The 22070-nt window shown below is 38.6% G+C and overlaps 1 protein-coding gene across 3 annotated transcripts in view; it reads right to left on the minus strand.

Annotated features, from left to right (window-relative positions):
• The window catches only part of PALLD (palladin, cytoskeletal associated protein), a 144517-nt gene that overhangs the window by 22250 nt on the left and 100197 nt on the right, over nt 1-22070 (minus strand). For all 3 annotated transcript variants that reach the window (XM_030947444.1, XM_030947443.1, XM_030947445.1), the window contains 3 exons: nt 16588-17280; nt 2518-2653; nt 44-145 (listed from right to left, as the gene is read on the minus strand). In XM_030947444.1, coding sequence (XP_030803304.1) covers nt 44-145; nt 2518-2653; nt 16588-17280 — 931 coding nt within the window. The remainder of the gene's footprint in view (nt 1-43; nt 146-2517; nt 2654-16587; nt 17281-22070) is intronic.

The following is a 22070-nucleotide window of genomic DNA, read 5'->3' on the forward strand; positions in this document are numbered from 1 at the left end:
GACAGGCATTTTTTTCCTGTGAAATTGTAGAGTTATGTGGCACCTGTATTGCAGGGTCTTCTTCTGGTTCCTGTATGTTGAAGACAGTTGCAGCGCTGTCTGCTCCCAGCAATCGACGAGCCATTTTTTCCTCATATGTTAATCTCTGAACAAAAAATAAAAAGGAAATGAGGGGGGAAGCAAAAGAAAGAAAAAATAGTATTTCTCCAACTACAAAGCAGTACACAGTAAGCAATGCTTAAAGTAACGTTGATAAAAGAGAGCAGCAATATGTTTCTAACAGAAATTTTCTACCACAGTTTGTAATGCATTTTTTTAGTATTACAAGTGGCTTGAGCAACCCTTGCACTGACTCTGCCATTTGTTTCCATCCTCGTGCCAGGAACTTGGGTAGGAATGAGCAATAGGAACTGCTTAAATCATGGCCATCAGAAGAGGGTATATCAAATCATCCCAAACCTTATCCAAGTCATTCTGCTCAGTTTTTACATTAGAACCACAAGGCAGAAAACACTGCCACAAAATGATAAGGAGATTCTACTCTACTTGAATATTTTGTCCAAAATACAGAAAAATGTATTCTTCAAAATTTTAAAATGTCTATTTCTTCTTACTCTTTCAGAAATTTAGGACACAGCTTATAAAAGACAATTTACACTAATAAGAGAAAATGAGTTAAAGGAAAATCTTAATGCATATGTCAATTATTTCATTATTAGTTTTCTTCCTGCATTTACAAATGCATTTCAGACACTTTCTTACAAATCAAAATTGAAAAAAAATGCAAGTTGGCGGAAGCCAAACTCATTTCATGGTGAAACACCTCATTTAAAGAGAAAAATGAAAAACAAACAAAGAATGGAAATTGTAAACATTACATCTACTTCATGCTTGTTTTTTTTAAAAAGCTCATTTAATTTATTTTTGTCTTAATGTCATATTGCAGCTAAACCAGCGGGCTGAAGCTCGTGACAACTAGGTAGCAGTGTTGTCTCAGTTACAACCGTCTAAGGAAATCATGAACTTTTCTTCACTTATATTTCTTCTGCAGTCACTCCAAGTGCCCACTGCCATGATTACACATACAGAATTTAACCAAGACAGGAATCTGCAAGGCAAATGCCTCAAGGCAAGCACCAAAACAGAGTTTATTTAGTCCAAGCTCCCACATCATCTGATCACAGTTGGTCTCTTTTTTTTTTTTTTTTTTTTTAATACCTTGGGCCATGTGGGCATTCTCAGGACATTCCATTCATTTGCCCAGGCCAAACATCTCCCATACTTTCCAAAATAGGCATTGACAGTCATTCTCAGCCCACTTCCTTGGAAAAAACAGGAACTAATACACTATGGCAGTGATTTTGCTTAACTGCTGCAGAAAACTGCCAAATGCTGTGCCGTCAATGAGAAAGGTAACAGAAGCAGCAGACACTCTGAACATTCTCCCTACTTCACTCCATTGACCTTATTAAGAACCAAAATCGAGCAATGTTGATAGACAGTCTGACTCAATGGGCTTTCTTGAACTACACCACCACAGTTCACAGCCCAGATCTAGAAGCAAAATTAGTAAAATTCTGGGCATTGTCCTGAGAAATGTAAAATTCCACTTCCTTTCAAAGTGACACAAAGGCATCCCAAGGTATTCAGATTTTTTAAAAAAATATTTTATTGACAAAGGAGGGGTGACAGTTTACATTTTAAAAATTACTTTCCTCTTAAAAGAAATTCCTGCTTCAAAGACAGCATCTGAATAACTGTAAAAAATTCTTAGGGAAGTTGCTTCTCATCAACTCTGAGCAGGAAGAATTTGGTATTTTATCTTTCATGTGTATCTTAAGTGCATAAAAAGGAACAGAGCTCTTTGTGGCTGTGCATTTCCATTGCTTGATATGCTCATTTTCCCTCATTTCTTGACTCCTCAAGCAGGTTATTAACTCATGAGTCTGCAAGTTAGTACTATGGGTTACTTCTATTCTATTGGTCAAAATTCTGTCAGTCAAAAGAAGCCCCCCAGCTGCAGAATCTAATGATGCCTGATTCCTACTGGGTTGGTTTTTCATGATGAACTGCCTTGTACCTCCTCTGATGTCCAGTTACCACCCGCTGCTTCCCCCATCATCCAGCGGCTGGGCATAAGGTAGAATGAGCCTGGACTGAAACACAGCTGTGCATGTTCATACACTCAGTAATGAACAGTCAAAAGCAAATGGCCCTTGAGGCCCAAAAAGTCATGGAGGTGCAGACTGTGCAGGCTTCTTATGCAAATTCACCATTTTTCTGACCTCCACTGCTTTGTTAAGTCCAAGTAAAGTTCTCAAACAGGAGAAGAAATGATAGAACAAAATGTATGCTATCATTCCTTTTGCAAATGCAGTTTTGAAAATTCAATTAAAAATGATGTATACATAAAAAGCAATCTACAACAATTATTTTATATGCAGCATATCTGAGAAAATACCAGTGGTGCTCACTCTCACTCACTCCCATTCCCCAGGGTATTTTATGTTTTTATACCGGTTGCCCGTTGTTCAAAAGGTCTTCTTTGAAGCGAAGTTTTCTCTCCAGGTCCTGAATTACAGCATCTTTTGACCCTTGAATCTCTTCATCTGATGCTATCCTAGCAGTTCTGCCTGTTTTCTTGGGAAATCCCCTGCAAAACAGTACCAAAAAAATTCATGAGCTTTCCTGAAGTAATTTGTATTTAGGAATGCATCTGGAATCAGTGCTATTAATGAAGAAAACAACATTGTCTTTGAAACTAGAGTTCTGATATCTTTCTTTCTATAGTGTCCCCACTAATTCACACTACTGATTAAATGGTTAGTTTAAGGACAAAAATGAAACTATCCTTTATTTTTGCTTTAGTTAAAATAGCCCTCAGGATTGCTTGGCAATGGCTGTAAACACCATACACTCACAGATGAGCAGTGGCAATAAAGCAAAATGAGAGGAAACATGAAAGAGAAAGCATGACTAGATAAGTGGGGATGGAAGATAAACTAGGTTCCTGTGAAGTACCAGAATAAAGATCAGGAAGATGTAAGACAAGGCAGTTAATTATTAATTTCTTCTGTTATTTATTAACTAATTCCTTGTAGCAACTTTGCAATAACTGCATAACTTCATGTTTATTCTTCATATCTCTGTGAACACATACCCATAAGGCAACACATAAATGCTGTTGCTCAAAAAAGAGCCATTCACAGCCTGGGTTACCCTGGGAAAAAGAAAAGTCATCCTTGTGAAGCAGTTCTCAGCAGCAAGATTTCCCAGTGGAATTGCAACCATTTAGCAGTTCACATTCACAGGGCTAATTTATTCCTCTTACTAGCCTACAGGATAGGATTGCACTTACAGCAATTTTCACTCCCATTTTCTTAAACAGTACAGGAAATTTTATTTTTCCAGACTGCACTAATATTTAACACTTCTCAATAAAGTTATGATGGCTTTATTGCTGGAAATGCCCAACATGGGTGCTTTCTACTAAAGATCAGCTGTTCTTAACACAGTTGTGAAGAAATCAGCATTGCTATCATATTTAAAACTTGTAGCACATCCCATTTCTCCAGTGAAGTCACACAGGATTGTTTAAAACACTGATAACTGGTTCAATATTAATTTACAGGGTCTTTATACCTTTGTTGAGTAAATAGGGCTCAGCCCCATTACATGGGAATGACATGGAAAACATGGAATTGAATCAGATAAATAGACAAATCCAGATGACAGAGATAGAAAAAAAATCAGGCTAGTATGTAATGGGCAAATTTATTTCCAATATCCAACTTAATAATTTAATTACCGGTGCCAAAATTCTAAACAAGAATGTCACGTAGATAACAAATTTTCTTGGATAATATTCAATTCTATGTTTCTATGGTTAAAGAGGCTTCATTCTTCAGCAAGTGCTTTCAATGGTAATTTCTAGCATTAGAAAAAAGTGAAAAAATACACATATACTGTCAAAAGCCAAAAAGGACTTAAGTGAATAGATGCAGAAGACAATAGTTGGAAACATTCCTAACTAAAACATTTCATATTCCATTGCTGTAAGTAAATGTAAAATGTGAAAACAGTGAAATTCTTGTAAAAAGGACTGCATTTTTACATTAAATCACAGCAGAAGAGCAGACATTTGCCTAATTTCACAAAGAGACAGAGAACTACATCCCTTCCCTTTAAATATTCATCTGTTAGCTGGTGACCACCAAGTAGAATAATTTCCTCAACTTTCAGCTGGGGGTCTTCTCAGTCACAAAGCAGACAAGTCTGCTCCTCTCTGTTTTGGGGAAGAGATAGGAAAACTGTCCCATCTACAGGGAGCCAAGAGATTGTCAAGAGGTAGGGATAAGGTCTCTTCAAGAAAGAAATGCCTTAATAACTCCAAAAATTTAGTACAGTAAATGTAAAGGAAGACATGGAAAGGAAATGGACAGGAAAAGGTGGGAAGAGTTGATCAGAAGGGAATGTCCCTCAGGAAGGCTCAGCATCTGCTGGAAGGCTGGTGGGCAGGTGCCATCTGCTTCTCTCCTTACAGTCCTTCCCCTCACCTCCCAGCCCTTAATCACCTAGGCCAGCATTGCCATGAAACCAAATTTTGTCACTTTTTAGGCTACCCGCCCCCCCCCCCCGCCAAAAAATTAAAATCCCCAAACAAACAACAACACCACCACCAAACAAAACAAACCCAACCCATAAATCATCCAACTTCAAGGCAGTGAATTTCAAGTTTGGTTTCACCTTTGGCTTTGCCTGTACCAGCTTTTAATGGAGACATGCATCCTCCCTTGAAAATTCCAAGTGATACATTAAGAAACAGCTTTCATTTCTCATTCTCACAAATTTTATACTTGACTAATAAACAGAGTTTTACCAGAAAAAGGCCTGCTTATGCTTGGGACTCACTCAATAGGCTGTAAAGGTGAAATGTACAATTCACCCAAGTAAGTCACAACAGTGTACGAAAAGAAGAATGAGCTACGTGCTTGGGAGTTGATTTCAAATAAAGGATTTTCTGAAGCACTATTGATTATGTCTGAAAACAAAAACACCTAAGCAAATACATATATTTTTCACAGGGAAATGAGTGCCCAGAGAATTTAAAGTTAGTAAGTTCAACATCCACACTAAACACAGAAAAACAGTATCACAGTCCATTTCTAAACAATGTAGTATAATAAGAAAATGAAAATTGAATCATGTCAAACCTCATGTTTATCTCTCTGTCAGGCTGAAGGGTATGCAAATAGGCAACAAGAATTAGCTTTAATACATTTCAGTTTATGGCTTCTGAGTTAGCCTCCAGGAGCTGCAGTAAGTTCCCTAGTAGATCAGGGAAACAAAGTCTGGCTGAAATTTCTATGATATGGCTGTGTAAAGCTATTCAGTCTGAGAAAGCTGTTCAGAGTGATTTCTTTTTCTATCAAACTGAAATAATATAGTCCAATGAAGCACTTCAAAGAGCTCTGTGTACTAAGCTGAGCACTTAGGATTTTGGCCTTAATTGGAAAAGTGAAATAGAGAAACACATTTCTCAAATTGCTGATGACACTTAATTTGCAGAGGCTGTAACTCATTTGCAGGTAACAACTGCCACTTACAATAATCTTCATTATTTGTCTAGAGGTATTCTAATGATGAAACTCAAGCAAATGTTCAAAGCATGATAGCAATGCTAATGGAAAATTAGCATTAACATGTTAAGCATCTCTTGAGAATCTATGAGATTAAAACTTGGAAATGAACACTATTATTTCAAAAGGGAAAGAAATATAATTCCAGGGCAGGCCAAGTATAAGACATGAAACTGAGCTGTCTTCCTTTATTCCTTGCTATTAGATACTGAATCCAGTTTTACCACTGCACTTCAAGAAAAATACAGCAAACTGGAAAGTTTTAGAACAAGAAAACTACCACATGGTTTTAAAAGCATAGCTTTTGTGACAAACTATGTCACGCACAGAGAGGCAAAAATTCTTGTTTATTTAGTCAGGAAATTAGGAGAATGAAGATAGGCAATTCAAATGAAATGTCAGAAATCAGACAACAGCTGACATCAGAAAATAGCTGGTATTTAATCATTCTTCATGTCCATTGAGGATGATAAGTCACAATAATTTGAAGAAGAACAGGCCTAGCTTAGACACAAACAATGGAGAACTCTCCTTCCTCCACCCTACAATAGTGACATTTAAACACTGGAGCAAGTTCTGTAGCAAGGCTACATAGGAATTTTATTTAAGAACAAGGTATGCAAATATGACAGCAATGGCCTGAGGATCCTGGGGAACTTTTAATAGGAAAGGCAGAGTCCTTAACAACCTTCCAGATCTCTGGTTTTGTGTCAGATGATCCTGAGCTCTGCACAGTCCACGTGGAAGTGTCACCCAAGACCTAGTCAAGGCAACTTGCCTGAAAAGTAGATTATCATACCTTTATTAAGTATTTAAGCAAGGAAGCAGTTGGTTTAAAAATTTAACAATAAAAGTGAGCACTGGTCAAAATTTCTTCAAATACCTTTGGAGAGATTCTTCTCTTCCTTTTTCAGTACTATTTTAAATTGTGACAAAAAACTCATAGCAGTGCATAAGGAAACACAACTCTTTCTACAGATGCTCTGTTTCCACCCCCTCTTCAGAATCTCTTTCTCTAAATATATACACTTTAAAAACTGTCCAAATGGATACATGTGTGTGTATATATATATATATGCATACATACATACCCCACAGCAAGTTAACTCTTAAGACATACACTCTTGGGATGAATTTCAAAATGTCTACAAAGCAATGATAACAAATAGAAGGACTTTAGTAAATCTATCTTCTAAAGCACAGATCCTTTCAGCCTGAGTAATGGTTTACATGGCAAGACAGCCTGGCAGCAAAGTTTCTTCAGCTGCTTTTTCAAATATTTTCCACCATCCTTACATGCCCTTATCTGGATGCATTTAGCTCCAAAGATTAGTGTCCTCAGTGACGCATGAACTTTCTTTCTGTCTTCTCTCAGGCATAATATCACACAAAAAAATCTGCCAATTCATTGATGTATTCGTATGTTCATTCTTTGCCCAAGGCAAATTTCAGATTTGCTGCATTAAGCTAGCAAGAGACAGCATATTTCAGGCTATTGACAGCATCAGTCTCAAGCACACAACCACCACCACAAATGTGCAGAGAAATGAACAGCCTTAGGAAGTAGGCTGCAACTCATATGGATTTTAAGCACCTCTGAAACACACATCACCTAAGTCACTGGGAGCCTGAATCCAGGTGTAGATAAAAGCACAAATGTTTGAATTCTTTTGGTCAGAAAGGGTGCAATGAAACTGCCAAAACTGTCATCTCAATTCACACAGAGATTTTTGACAGCAAAGATTTTTGCAGCCTCGGCTTGGCTCTCCTTAGTTTTGAATATTTGCCCTGACATTTGTTTAGAATGAAAGCCAAACCAGCAGTACTTTTTATGTTTTAATTACACGGAGTGCATGCTGGATGCAATTCCCTCTTTTCCTATGTACCTTTTACAGTGTAAACAAGGGCAACAGGCTGGCTGTTGTTATCCTTCCAAGAACAAATTCCTGTTTGCAGCCAATATGGCTTAGTTTCACAGAAATCCAAATTAATTCTCTGGTACTGAGGTAATGAACAGTAACTTGATTTTTTTTCCTTTAAAACTAAAGCCTTCCAAAAATACAGCTAATTCCTGCTCACTCTACACATTTTTAACTTACTGTAAAAGCAAAGTTACTACAAGCACTGTAACAGGTCACAAACTTGAAGCTGCAGCTGTATAATAAAATTGGTTCAGTCTGATCTTGTCATACTTGCTGTGGAGACCAGGAGCTTCAGCTGTGTCCAGTAATGTGATGTTACATGCATCTGAATTAAGGGAACGCCTGAAGAACAGACCTGACTAAGGATGACTTCCAGCAAATGGAACAAATGTAACAAAAGTTCAATTATTTCTACCACGCAATGTTCTGAAACTGTGGTTGAAAAAAATAAATCATATCTCAGCATTGGATAGGGTTAAGACAGAAATGAACAATATCAATTTCTGAACATCTTTAATCCCTCTTAATGTTTAGATAACAAAGAGTACAACTCACCTACAAAGTGCATGACTGCTACCATTTTTTTCTCTAAAGCTTATGTTTAAAAATGCATTTTTACCCATGAAAAGAAGAATTACTACTTTTTCATTCCTCTGTTCAGTTCCTTCCCCTCCTGACCAAGCTCTCTGTCTCATGCTGCACTGGTTACTGTAGCTACGTAAGCACCATTTGCCTTTCAAAAGATGTGCACATATTTTGATATCAAATCAAAAATCAAATGCCTATTTCATAACCTGAATTTCTGATTGTTACCAGCAGTATGCTGGAACTGATGGTCAAGAAGAAATAACTAAAGCATCAACTGCTTTAGGTAGAAAAGGCTGGCACAATCCTCATAGACCTGAAATCTTTAGAAGAACAGGTAACTGTGAGAAGCACGTAAAGAAAAAGCTACACTGGTCTGGGAAAAGGTGTCATATCCAAAATATCAACTAATTCCAGTTGATGTGGTTTTACTGGTTAAGGTCTCTGCAACTATCAAACACTGTACCTGGTTTTCACATTCACAGATGTTTTTGTGGCATTCAGATCTGTTTAAAATAAAGAAGTTATAAAATTAAGTTCCCTGAAAAGAAAAACCTGCAGACCAAAACAAGCATCAAAGCCATGCTGTGAACAGCCTCTCTGTCTTTTTAATAGGGAAATACATGTCCTAATTCTCTTAGTCAAGTTCACTGCCATCTTCAATATTCTTAAGTAGCTGCAAATACCATTTTGAAAAAAGAACTGGATAATACATATCTTGAATATTAATACTTCCAGAAGCAATGATTGTCAGGATATTGTTATTTTGGCTAATGTCTGTGTGTCTCCATGTTACATCCTTGAGCTCTACTTTTGCACAGCTTTAATTGATTAGATCCGGGGCACAACCTGGATTTCTAAGTTCAAGTGGAACAAACATGCATTCATCATATCTCAGAAAAGCTGATATGGATATGTATTTTATGATAAGCACATGCAAAAACAAAGCCCCCTATATGAGCTGTTTCTTAGCACAACCAACAGGAATTGGTCTAATATCACAGCCAAACCCCTCATGGGTTGGTATAACAGCCACAAGTAGTGTCCAACCTATGGGAAAAGAAAATTTTCAAGAAAATTTAAACAAAAATGGTTTAATGGATAGGAGCAATAGCTTAACAAAATTGGAGGTTGAGAATGAATGCAAATCGTGATATTTTCTGGAATTTTTCCAGTTACAGCAATACTTGCCTTTAAATATGTTTTCCCAATATGTTATCTGGGAATATCTCCAGGTATGACTGAATAGGCAGCAAAGAGAGATGAAGTCTCTCTCTTTCTCATAAGCAAGGAAAACATCCTGACCTGTCTTCTCAGTTTGATACTGGATTTCTTAATCAAGGTACTTCCTCCTACGCATCATGATTTTCATGATGCGTAGGATCAATCCTATTGTAGATAACCTCCATTTTTAAAAAGTTGTGACAAGCATAACTTAGAGAAACAGGAAAAGTATAAGTCCCATCTACATAAGAGAGCAATGCAGTTTACTCTAAAATGAAAGTTGGCTTTTGTGCTGGGAGAGTGTTGAAGGCTGTAAGATAGATAGAGAAGTGTATTTTTCCTCAGAGTGGTCACCATCATTGCCAGTTGACTAAAGGAACATGGCAATTACTAAAATGTTTGTTTCAATTCCATTTGAGACAGAATGCAATGGACAGTCACAGTACACAGCTGCAAGAACAGATCAGCAGCTCTGATTCAAAGGGGAAAAAAGTGTAATCTCTTTCTGATATTGCTTTTCTCATGATTTCTACATAATCTCCTTTATGAGTTGGATTTAATGTTCTAAAGATCACTGAGACAGCAGTTAAATTTTGTGCAGAATGATAAAAGCAGCTTATTTAATTACCTTCTACAAGGTAATTGTACAAGGTTTTCCATTTTCCATCCTTTTCCAGAAAGTAGTAACTCAATATTCATGTTCTTTCACTAATTCTGTACAGTCATATTTTTTCCTGTTTTTAACTAAGGTAGTATTACTGAAGATATCTACTTTAAGAAAAGGTCTGCTTTAACAAAAATCATTAATTTTTAAAGTTGCCTTCAAAAGGATATATGTATAGCTAACAATATTTATTTTTTACACTTAGAAAGAGATCCCATTTCTCCAGGTTGGGTAATTCCACATCCTTTAGTGGCAGGTTTTATACTTTTTAAAAGCAAATATTCACTAAATAAATAGTCAACAAATCCTTCTCATAGGATTATTTGTGCTTTCACAAATGCTCATGTAAACATATAGTTTATGTGCTTAGCTAGGACTTTTAGGTATACTTATCTCTATTCCTTCACAAGTAACTTTTTAATTTTCTTTCTAGGAAGAGTGAAGATCAGTTTCTAGGTTCTACAAACTTATCTGTGAACTAACCCCCCTCAGTCTTATGTTTCTGTCACATTAACTCTCTTCCCTGAAAGTGTTTTGTAACCAAAAGCTAATCTGAATACAACAGATCCATCCACCCTGGAGTTTTCTTTAGGTAAAGAAAAACTGAGGTTTTTAAGAACACTATTCAACAAACTTACTCCTGCCAAGTTTTGCCTCAGAAATTACTCACAAGTGCTTATAATTCCCTTAAGTACTTAATTAGCTATGCAGTTCCACCAACACTTCTCTTCTGCTTAATAACACAATGCTCTAGCAAGACACAAAGTCTACGGAATCTATTCCATTAATAAAAAGGTTATTGCCAAAGCTTGTTCAACTAACACCACCACAGCTTGAAAACACTGGTCACTCTAAAGTGTCTAGAGCTTACTGGAAAACTGAGATACAATTCATTCAAGGGAAACACTTACCATATTGTTGCAAATAAATACTTAAAATATTTAAAGGTTAATTACTAGGTATTAATGTCCAAATAAAATGTCAATTCACAAGTAGGTATTCCTATAATACATGCAAGACTGTAAGACCACATACTATTAAAAAAAAAATCCAAAACAACAAAACCACAAAAAACTCCATTCCAAACAAATTAACAATTCCCACTGCAATGTTTCCAAATTATCCAAATTTAACTGGAAAGAATATTCATTGGTTTAAACTAGTTTAGCTAATGCAGTCACTTCCACAGAATCTCAGGGCTCAAAACCAAGGAAAATGTTGAAACATTAGCATGGTATTTACTGTTCATGGGCCCACAAATACAGGAATTGAAGAGAGGGTTAGAAATGTTTTTACAGAATCACAGAATATTCTGAGTTGGAAAGGACCCACAAGAAAAACTGAATCGAACTCCTGGGCTCACACAGGACACCCCAAGAGTTACTGTGTGCTTGAGAGCATTGTCCAAACACCCCTTGAATCCTGTCAGCCTTGGTGCTGTTACCACTACTCTGAGGAGCCTGTTCAAGTGCCCAACCACCCTTTGGGTGTAGATCAAGTATCCAACCTAAACCTGCCCTGACTCAGCATCCGGCCATTCCCTCAGGTCCTGTCACCGGTCACCACAGAGCAGAGATCAGTGCCTGCCCCTCCTCTTTCCCTCACAAGAAAGCTGCAGACTGCAGTGAGGTCTCCCCTCAGTTTCCTTTTCTCCAGGCTGAACAGACCAAGTGACCTCACTCACTCCCCATACGGCTTCCCCTCAAGGCCCTTCACCATCTTCATTGCTTTCCTCTTGTCTCTCTCTAATGGCTTAATGTCTTTTTTGTATTGTGGTGTCCACAACTGCACGCAGGACTTGAGGTGAGGCCACCTGAGTGCAGAGCAGAGCAAGACAATCCCCTCCTCCTTTCCTGGCTGGGGATGCTGTGCCTGATGCCCACCAGGGCACAGTTGGCCCTCCTGGCTGCCAGGGCACAATGACTTTCCATCAATCAGGACCCCCAGTACCTTTCCAAACAGCTGCTCTCAAGCCTCTCATCGCCCAGTCCTCTTGTATATCCAGGGCTGCCCTGTCCCAGGTGCAAAATCTAGCACTTGCCTTCATTAAACTTCATACTGTGGGTGATTGCTCAACCCTCTGATTTGTAAAGATCTCTCTGTAGGGCCTCTTTGCCCTCAAGGTAGTTGGCAGTTCCTCTCAGTTTAGTATCAACAGCAAATCTACTTAGTATTCCTTTGAATTCTGTGTCTAAGTCATTTATGAAGAGCATTGGCCCTACAGTGGAGCCATGTGGAACCCCACTGGTGATTGTTTGCCAGCCTGATGTAACTCTGTTTACTGGAATTCTTTGCGCCTGACCCGTAAGCCAGTTGAGCACCCATCATATGATGTACTGATCCAGCTGAATGCTGGACATTTTGTCCAGAAGGACACCATGAAAGACAGTATTGGAAGCTCAACCAAAGTCCAGAGAGATTACATGAACAGACTTCCTTTTCTCAGCTAGGTGGGTTACCTTGTCATAAATGGAAACTAAGCTAGTCAAACAGGGCTTTCCCCTGATGAAGCCATTTTGACCAATGACTGCATTATCCTTCAGGTGTTTTTCAATAAAGCCAAGAGTAATCTTCTCCATAATTCTACCAGGCACTGAAATGAGACTGACAGACCTGTAGTTTCTCTCATGCTGTTCTTGAAAACTGCGACAACATTAGCCAGCATCAAGTCAAGTGGGACCTCTCCAGATTCCCAAAACTGTTCAAAAAGTCATTGAGAGAAGTCTTGTAATGAACATCAGTCAGCTCTTTGAGGATTCTTGGATGAATCCTATCAGGCCCCATAGACTTACAGGGACCCAGCTGGAGCAGTGATTCCCTCACAAGTTCAGAGTTGACTCTGAGTTTATAATTCTCAGAATCCTCATCCTTCAGCTCAGGCCAGTGAGACCCCCATAGTCCATGACTGGTGCTGAAGACTGAAGAGAGCATTAACCACCTCTGCCTTGTCTATGTCCCTGTTCGTATGGAGAACACCCTCATAATTTAACAAGTCACTCTTATTTCTGGACTGCCTTTTGCAACTAGCATATTTTTAAAAGTTCTTTTTATTGTGCTACATAATACTGGCTGGCTTCAGCTCTAATTGAGCTTTTCCCTCACAATTTTCTCCCCATAGAGGAGAGCGGCACCTCTGTAGTCCTCCCATGTCACCTTGCTTCTGCTGGTCAAACATTTACTTTTTTTTTGCCTTATCTCTAGAAGAAGATCCCTGCCTAGCCAAGTTGGGCTGCCTCACCTGCTTTTTCAACGTTTTGGAATTACCAGCTCGTGTGCCCATAGGAGGTGGTGCTTAAAAAGTCACCAGCATTGATGGACCCCCAGCACCATCAAAAACATTTTCCCAGGGGACCTTAGTTCCCTAAGCAGTCTGAAGTTCTAAATCCAATTGCTTTGTAGTTGCTGTGGCCAAGACAACCATCGATTTCCACTTCAGTCATAAGATTCTCTCTGTTAATGAGCAGCAGATCAAGGATGACATCTTACTACATTGGCTCTTTTAGTGTCTGCACCATGTAGTGATCATCCAGGTGTTTAGGAACCTTCTGGACCTGCTTGAATTAGCTGTCTGGTATTCTCAGTTAACATTTGCCAACTTGAAGTCTCCCGTAAGGAGAAGAGTGGTTAACTTAGAGATGTTCCTTAGTTCCTTAAAGAAAAACTCATCAGCATTATCATTCTGGATAGGAGATCTATAGTGGACTCCCATGATGACATTTGCATTACTTGTTTGTCCCTTAATCCTTATCCAGAGGCTTTTGACCATGCCATTGCCAACTGTAAGCACTATTCATTCCAGAGCCTCTATTACATACAGTGCAAACCTCCCTGCCTCTCCTGCCCTGCCTATCCCCCCTGTAACTTGTAACCATCCTTCATGGCACACCAGTCCCAGGACTCATTGCATTATGCCAATGATGTCATATCTCTGGGGCTGGGCCAAAGCTTTGAGCTCCTCTTGCTTTGTCCGCATCTCCTTGGATAGATTTCTCTTTTCAGTAGAACAAATATGACACATGCACAGGAAAGGAAATGACCAAAGAAAGCTAATGAAGGTTTGACTCCAAGAGGAGTAACAAAGACTACTGTTTTGTATACAGACACAGAGAACTTTATGGTGCTGCCTTTGACCATTTCCAAAAATAAGTGCCTCCACCTGCAATGTTTATTACTTTACCTTTATTCTGTTCCTACCACAACACAAAACTGAAAAAAATGATGCCTATCAAGTTCTGCTTTTGAGGAGCAGATCTGTGGTTGTGCCAAGATTTAGCAATGACAGTCTTTGAAGATAAGTGGCTTGACTAGTATTTCAGCTGCTGAGCAAAACTTTGAATGCAACAATTTATTTCTTGTACACAGTCTGTAAAGCACACTGTCAGGAAACAGCACCATAATTTTCAACCAATAGATCTTGGAGATCATGGCAAAATGGTGAGACTACAGGCTGATGTTATGGAATAGTGTGTGAAGCTCAGCAACTATGTCTCAGAAAGATAAATGTGCTGAGGAGGACTTGTGAGGATGGAGCAAAAGACAAAGGAAAAGAAGCAAAAAGTGGAAGGGGTTGGAAAAAGAATTGAGGCTCTAGCACAAAGCAGAAGAGGCCTAAAGCTGAGGGGGAAATGGAGGCCAGGGGAAGAACTGCTCAGGAGTGGTATTAGAATTACGGGAAACAATGTAATTTACTCAGCAAGACACACCAGACATTAACCTACACAGTAACATGAAAAAGAAGCAGCCAGGGAAAAATTGGCATCAAAGATATATAACAATAGATTATGGCTTTTCTGCATCACACAGTACATATTTTACCACTTTTTAATGTTATAATTCAGATTACAAATGCTCACTGTGTATGTGTATATACACACACACATATATATACACACATAAATTATACACACATACATTCAGTATAGTTAACACGATCCAGCTCCCATCTGGACTTTATTTCCTGAGGGAATGCAGAAAAACAGCCAACTACCTCATCTTCAACTCAGACCCCGAGGTTGCTGCCTTGTTGGGGTGGGAGAGGGAGGAATATAGATAGACACACCGTCATGTACATACCCAGACTGGCTGCTGCAGTTGGGAAAGTGAGGGGCATGGTGAAGGGGGAAGAATCTTTGCAGAGTTGTTTCTCTGTCCCAAGATCAAAGGGAATGAGGAAGAACACAACTAATGCTTCAAGAGAGTATCCATAAGCACAGAGTAACAGGGAAAGAGGGACACAGCAGAGGCTCAAGCTGCTGCTATTACCCTCACAGCACGCAGAGGTGAGCTCAAAAATGAATCCAGCTCTTGTCAGAGCTGTATAGCTGGACTAGAGCCTTTTCTTGGAAAAGCAAGGGTAATAGCGGGCTGTGCTTTCTGGTCAAGCTGTCAGTAAATTAATCATGCAATTTTCAGTGCTCAGTATCAATAGTGAAACTCAGCCAGTGCAAAGGACACAGTAAGACAGAAAATCACAACTGTGATGACTGCAAGGGCAAATTGCACTATTTATTAATTTTTCTCCTAAAATCGTTTCATGGCCAGACTCCATAATGAGCTGCATGAAACAAATCAAGATAAAGAAATGCTTTTTAAAACAGATACATGACTTATTACTTAGATATCTGTCCTCTTTCTTCTTTCTCTTCCTTTTCATATCTTGGATTGAAATAACAGAATTTCCCACTGCAACAGTATGTAGCTGAGCAAGTCACCTAGATACTGTAGATATGTTTAGACAAACTTCTGGACAAGGTTATAAATAAGCCTTGGATACAGCTATTCTCATTTTTGTTCTTCAACATGTCTCTGTGTTCTGTAAGGATGGAATGAGAGTCTAGTGCCAGTGGAAAGAAAAACTGATCTATGATGAGAGCTGACATGCTCCAAAATACTATTTTGGCCTTTAGAGAAGACAAAAGGGGAAAATAAGTATGCAGAGTTGTTAGGGATAGGGATTCTGTTTGTTTTTATGCACTGCTATTTTAAATCCCTCCCTAAACACTTTCCCAAACTTCCTCAGAACAAAATCTGTAGCCAAAGCCAATGAACTGTTATGGCCACTTTGTTATCAGATATATACTTTAATATCTTGTGTTTTCAGTATCACAAAGCTGTAGGGACTTCTGAAAGATATTCTCTTTACTTGATATTTCTCTACCTGCAGATGTAATAGGAACACAAACTGTAAATATCACTGAACATGTGACTTTAAAAGAACTGGGCCATAAGAAGGGTTTTCTTGGATCTCCTTCCACTGCCCTGGGCCTGCAGAGCCTTTTGCTCCTGCTTTCACATTTTCTTAAACTCCAGTTTAAAGCTTCAGCTTCCCATCTTTTGCGTTCCTACTGTAGGGCTCTTTCAGAATCTCATTTCTGTGAGGGTTAAAAAACTATCTCACATCTCTAGCACAGAAGCACTTGCAATTTATTCACACATCTCTCCCTCTCAGATAACTGCTAACAGCAAAGGACCCTAGAAAAGTACAAATGAAGCAAGTGCAATAATCTTCATTACAATCTGCAGTACAGCAAGGAACTCATCAGCTGATACTTACGGAGGCGTCACTCCTTTCGGGAGGCCTAATGCGTTGACAGAAATGGGTGGTGGCTGGGATGGCAGCATGGAGCTGAGAAAAGCTGCTGGAGACTGGCTGGAATTAGGAAATCTTGGAGTTGGAGACAGGCTGTGGGAAGGTGAAGAAAGTGAAGGAAGAGGAGGGGGTGGAGGAGGTGGAAGTGGAAAGGAATCACACACAGGATATGTCGCTGTTGGACTAAAGACAGGTGGAGGTGGGGGTGGAGGGGATGGAGAAGAAGGAGACCAGGCATATTCCCCTTCTGGAGCAAACTGCTGAGAGAAGGGAGGAACTGGCACTCTCCCAAACTGTTTCTGAGAAGCAGTTGGAGACATAGGAGAAGGAAGGCTAGATGTGGATGACCCAGAAGATGGAGTCACATAACCTGAAGCAGGGCTGATGTTCTGGGCAGCAATGAACTGCTTAGGCCGAGCATAGTTGAAGGAGCTGGAAGACTGCATGGTTGGGGAAGTATGAGAGTTAAGAATACTCATTGGCACAGGAGAGGTGGCAGACTGGCTGGACTCAAGCTCCTGGAAGGAGGGGGGAGGAGGAAAGGAAGGAGAAGAGGGAGGGTGCTGATGATCAGGTTGCTGTGGGTGACGATACCACTGTCCACTTTCTTGCTCCAGACGAATTTGGTTCTGCAGCTGCTGTATTTTTTGGGGGTCCCTGCAGGAAGGAAAAATAGACAAAAAGATGATCAGACATGCAGTTCTGGATGGAGAGGAGGTAAAAGTTCCAGTGGTCTACGGTCCAGGAAAATTGAAAGAGAGGGAAAGTTCAAAGCATTTACACATGTTGAACAGCCCCACTTCTTCAGAGTTAACACATGGCTACAAAAGTCCATTTTTTTGTCCTCAAGATGAAGGAAAAAGGGTATGCATAATATAATTTAATAGAACCATCAATTCTTCAAAAAGGGCAATGTGAAGCACTTAGGATATTTTAAAGGCACAATCCAGATAATGGAATTCAAGGTAAAAAAAGTACTGAAACTCTTAACAAGGTTTCTTTTTGTTTCTTATGATTTTTTTCAATGGCCCTGTTTTAATAATAAGGCTGAAATATTCACCCAGTAACAACTTCAGCCATAGCTGAATTTCTGCTGTAGCTTCTGTGGGCCAATCAGACAGACCCAATTACAGCCATACTTTTAATTAGGTACTTGGAGACAAGGGACCAACTTCTGTGTTAGAACCATCCATGTATGTAGATGAGCAAAGACTTCTGAGAAACATCTGTAACCTAGAGAAGCTGTGAACTGAGCTTCCCCAGGTCTTTAGCCCCACATTTTCTCCCCAGTTTTATTTTCAACTGTAGGTCCTGAGACATTCTTAGTAGATACTTAATGTAGTTCTGAGGCATTGTAGTACTATCAGCTCAAATGGAAGTAAGAATTTCACTTAGAAATGCAGAAATTCACTGGAAGAAGAATAGAGACTAAAAAAGTTAATATGCAGGAGCAATCAGAACTCTTAATTGAGGGGGAAAAAAAGGAAAAAAGTAAAATGTTCAGCACTGAAGCTAATCAGAACTGTATTTTTTGGCCTCAATACAGCTGTTTGAAAGACATTAAGCTCAAAATTAACCGTGGTCTATCATGTGACAAAACATCAGACTAGCTTGCTTGAAATTGTCCTTTTTCAGCTGGGAAACATAACTTTATCTCAATACTCCAAATATCCACAAAGTTTCAGCATATGCACATATACCTTTTCTGTATATTTAATATATAAATACTTTATTGTATACAAGTATGTCATTGTTTATATGTAATTTAGGCCATCTAAGCAGACATTTTAGAAGCAGTTTGCCTAATGCATGGCATATGAATGTATGATTCTGGCACAACAATATACTTTTGTTGATGGCAACAAAATTAGAAATGGTAATAACATCATATTTTCCACTTGAAGATTAATTTTGATATTCCAACCATCTAGATTTCCCAGAAAATGTTTTCTGACAATATTTCTGCTTATGATCTCTGGCCAAAGGAGATTGCTTAGATAAGAAAAAGGGGAGCAAGCTGTTTTAGGGCAGAAAACTGAAAAATGAGTAACTTATACTTAACAGTTGCCTTTCTTTGGTATTGTTGTTGTAAAGATGATTCAATTCTAGCAATGTCTCACACAAATTGAGCTCAATTTGCTCACACTCAATATGCTCAATACAAATAGCAGCACTTAAAAGGAGATTAACTTTTTAACTTAAATTAGCAACAAGAACATTTGGAAGTTACAATTCACTTTGTAAATTTTATAATTAATTTTTTAATGTTGATAATAGAGATTCTTAATCCCTATCAGTTCAACTTTTCACTCCACAGGATGCCGGCTGAAACTTATTCTTCTATTCTTGTGAAATTACTTAACATTCACCTTTATTTAAATCGGTTAAAACAACACAATTTTAGTTCCCGTCAACATTTGACTTGCTTAGTTGATGACAGCAACAGCTCTGGTCACTTCTGGCTGGACAGAGAAAACCCTGTAAGATTACTACTTTCACCTCATTCTGCATCTTTGTCCTGAATATTTGCAGACCTACTGTCCAATACCTCTAAATATTAACAAATAATAGTTATTTTATTTTTCATCATAATCACCCTCAATTTCTTTTTTTAAAATTTATTTATTACAGACAGACTAAGGTAAAAAAAAACAAAAAAGGGGAAAATTTAGCATTGTAAATGAGGTGTTGAATATAGAAGAAGCTTAGCTGTCTCCAACACTACTATGTTTATCCAACATGTGCTGAAAGCAAGTAGGAGTGTCGTGTCTTGAGACCTTTTTATTTGCATTTGCCAAGTCACATGGCGCTGCGCCCAGCCAGCAGCATCCCACAAATGCCCATCTATGGCCCTGTCAATGCAAGTGCAGCGCTGCAGCACTGCCCTGCACTGCTGCTGACCCCGCCAGGCACAGGCAGAGACCAGATTCAGGGTATCTCTACAAAAGGGTGACAGGCAAAAATGAGGTTGCTCAGCTCTCCCACTAAGCTTGACTTGAGGCTGCAGGAATATGCATGCCTGTAAATCAGGGTTTACCAGCCCAGGACAGTACTGATTCAGGTTGAACAGCTGTTGGTCAGCTTAGAATCCACCTAAATTGTTTGTTTGCTTAAAAAACAGCATGTAAACACAACCATTATCACATCAGTCCATGGGGCAAAAAACCCACAAAGACCAGCTTGGAGTAAGTTTTCATGCCAGTTGTAAAAGTGCACAATCCTTGTCTGCAAAGGCATGTTCTCTACCTCAGAGCTACTCTTTTAACATCAGACACTGCCATATTATTTTCTTGAGGAGAAGTATCCTAGAGATATGTCATTATGAAGGAGAAAAGGAGAGGAAACAATAACAATTCACCAGCGTTTCTTTGGAATGACATCATCAGTGGTGGAAGTTCTACATAGGTAGATCCTTAAAAGATAACTCTGCTGTGACAAAGGCAGGGAGAGCCCAGCTGCCAAAATTATGAAAATTATTAATTTCTCATTAGTAGGGAAACAAACAAGGGAATTAAAAGAGTTTGGTTTTTGGATGAGATTACAAGGAAAACTAATTTAATTGTAATTACATCCTCTTTCCAATTAGTTGAAATATGTTTTGTAATTTTAAAGGGCACACATGCATTCAGGAAACATATCAAGCTTGTCTAAACAATAGACCATAAACTTATTTTCTCATGTGGAATTTTTAATTTTGCCAAATAATTAATTATAACAATATAAGAATGAGCATATAAAAGTACTTTCTTAGCAAATTCAATCAGTAAATGATAAAGGTAAGTAATTAAAAAAAAATCATAGCTAGGGTAAAATAAATATTGAGAAACTCCATCAGCTCCCTGAAAAGCAGGCCTAGTACTACATAAATATGTTCAAAAGTTCTGCTTTAGAATTCATAATGTTTTTCCAATACCAGGTATTCTTAACCAAGATATTAAAATACATTTTCAGATGATCTAATAGGTATGCTAAAAAGTTCCAAAATGCAAGCAGCAAGGCAGTAAGATGTTAATGAAAGCAGACATCAGTTACAACAGAGGTGAGGTTTCTGAGCCATGCTGCCTGTGAGAGCAGCCCCATGCATGGGTTTGGTACTGGGCACTCAGAACATGCTCAGCAAGATGATGACTTTCAGAGCTAAGGGATAGCAAGAAACATTTGAAAACAGATGTTAAAAGCAAAGACTAGGGACACGAGACATTAGGTTTCTTGGTGGACAACAGTGGTTGCCAATACGTACACCACAGTTTAATAGCTACTTGAGAAATCATATTTTGAGGTATGCACTTGGTTTAAATTACAATAGGCTGGTTTATATTTTTATCCCATTTTCATAATGCTTTTTCTTCCTGATAACCTCTGTATCACATTGCTTTGAAAACAGAGCAGTATGTGACTGAGAATTAAACTGGTAACAACCCCCATCAGGAACTGTAACTCCAAATGCCTGAACAGAATGGAGTAAAGGAGTGACATAGGTAGTGGTTGCACATCTCTTCAAGTCTCAACAAGACCTGGCTACTGAATTGCAGAGAACATTATAGCAGATGGCATTCCCAGGAATGCAGTAAATCCTTCATACTTAACTTCTGTCCTAGGCTCATTCACATATTCCCAGTATTAGGGTATGTAGCAGCTTTACTTTTATCTTACATTACAAAGCTTATTTAGAGAAACCATGTCTCTCTTCTGGGAAGCATCTTACTGTTTGCAGCTTAATCATCAACTTTGCATACCTTTAAATACAAAAGTTCATATGGAAGCCCTTCTATCCAAACTACCTCTCTTGGAAGGGGAAGTTCCCAAAAGGAAGAGAAATGCTGTTGTAGCCTTGAAGCCTTTGCATATGAAATGAACCCCACTGAGTTATGCCTGCCATGAAGTATGCTAGGGCACCGAAATGTAGTCAGTGTTTTACAACACAGTACACAAAGTAAATGGAAATAAATGACCACAGGTAAAGAACCAAGACTAAGTGATGTTTTCTATAACATTTTAAAATTCCAAATTTTGTCTCCCCCGATCTCAATAAAATAAAATGGAAAACAGACAAAGAAAGGCAATTTTTGTTTGAAATAAAGAGTCCTATTTATCTCAGGTATGGAGGAATAATGAGCTCCCTTCTGTCTCAAGTAATTCCTGCGCAAAAGCAGACCAGCCCCTTCACAATCCTATCAGTGATCTGCTTTTTGAGAAACAGATGGTGCAGTTCTACAGAAATATACAAAACATACCACTGAAACGAAGGTACAGAATTATTTTAAATGAAAAATGATCAGAATTAAGCACAATTTAAAAATGTTGAGCTATTTTTCCAAGTTAAGATTCAAAAACAATGCCAGAAAATGCCTGTATATTTGGGGTAACAACTACCACCTCCATGAACTCTACTTTCCAAAGAAGATGTAGCTTCTAACTCAATACTATTGCTTCAGAATTATGCCAGA

This window comes from Camarhynchus parvulus, chromosome 4, assembly GCF_901933205.1.
Source record: "Camarhynchus parvulus chromosome 4, STF_HiC, whole genome shotgun sequence".
NCBI classification, from domain to species: Eukaryota; Metazoa; Chordata; class Aves; order Passeriformes; family Thraupidae; genus Camarhynchus; species Camarhynchus parvulus.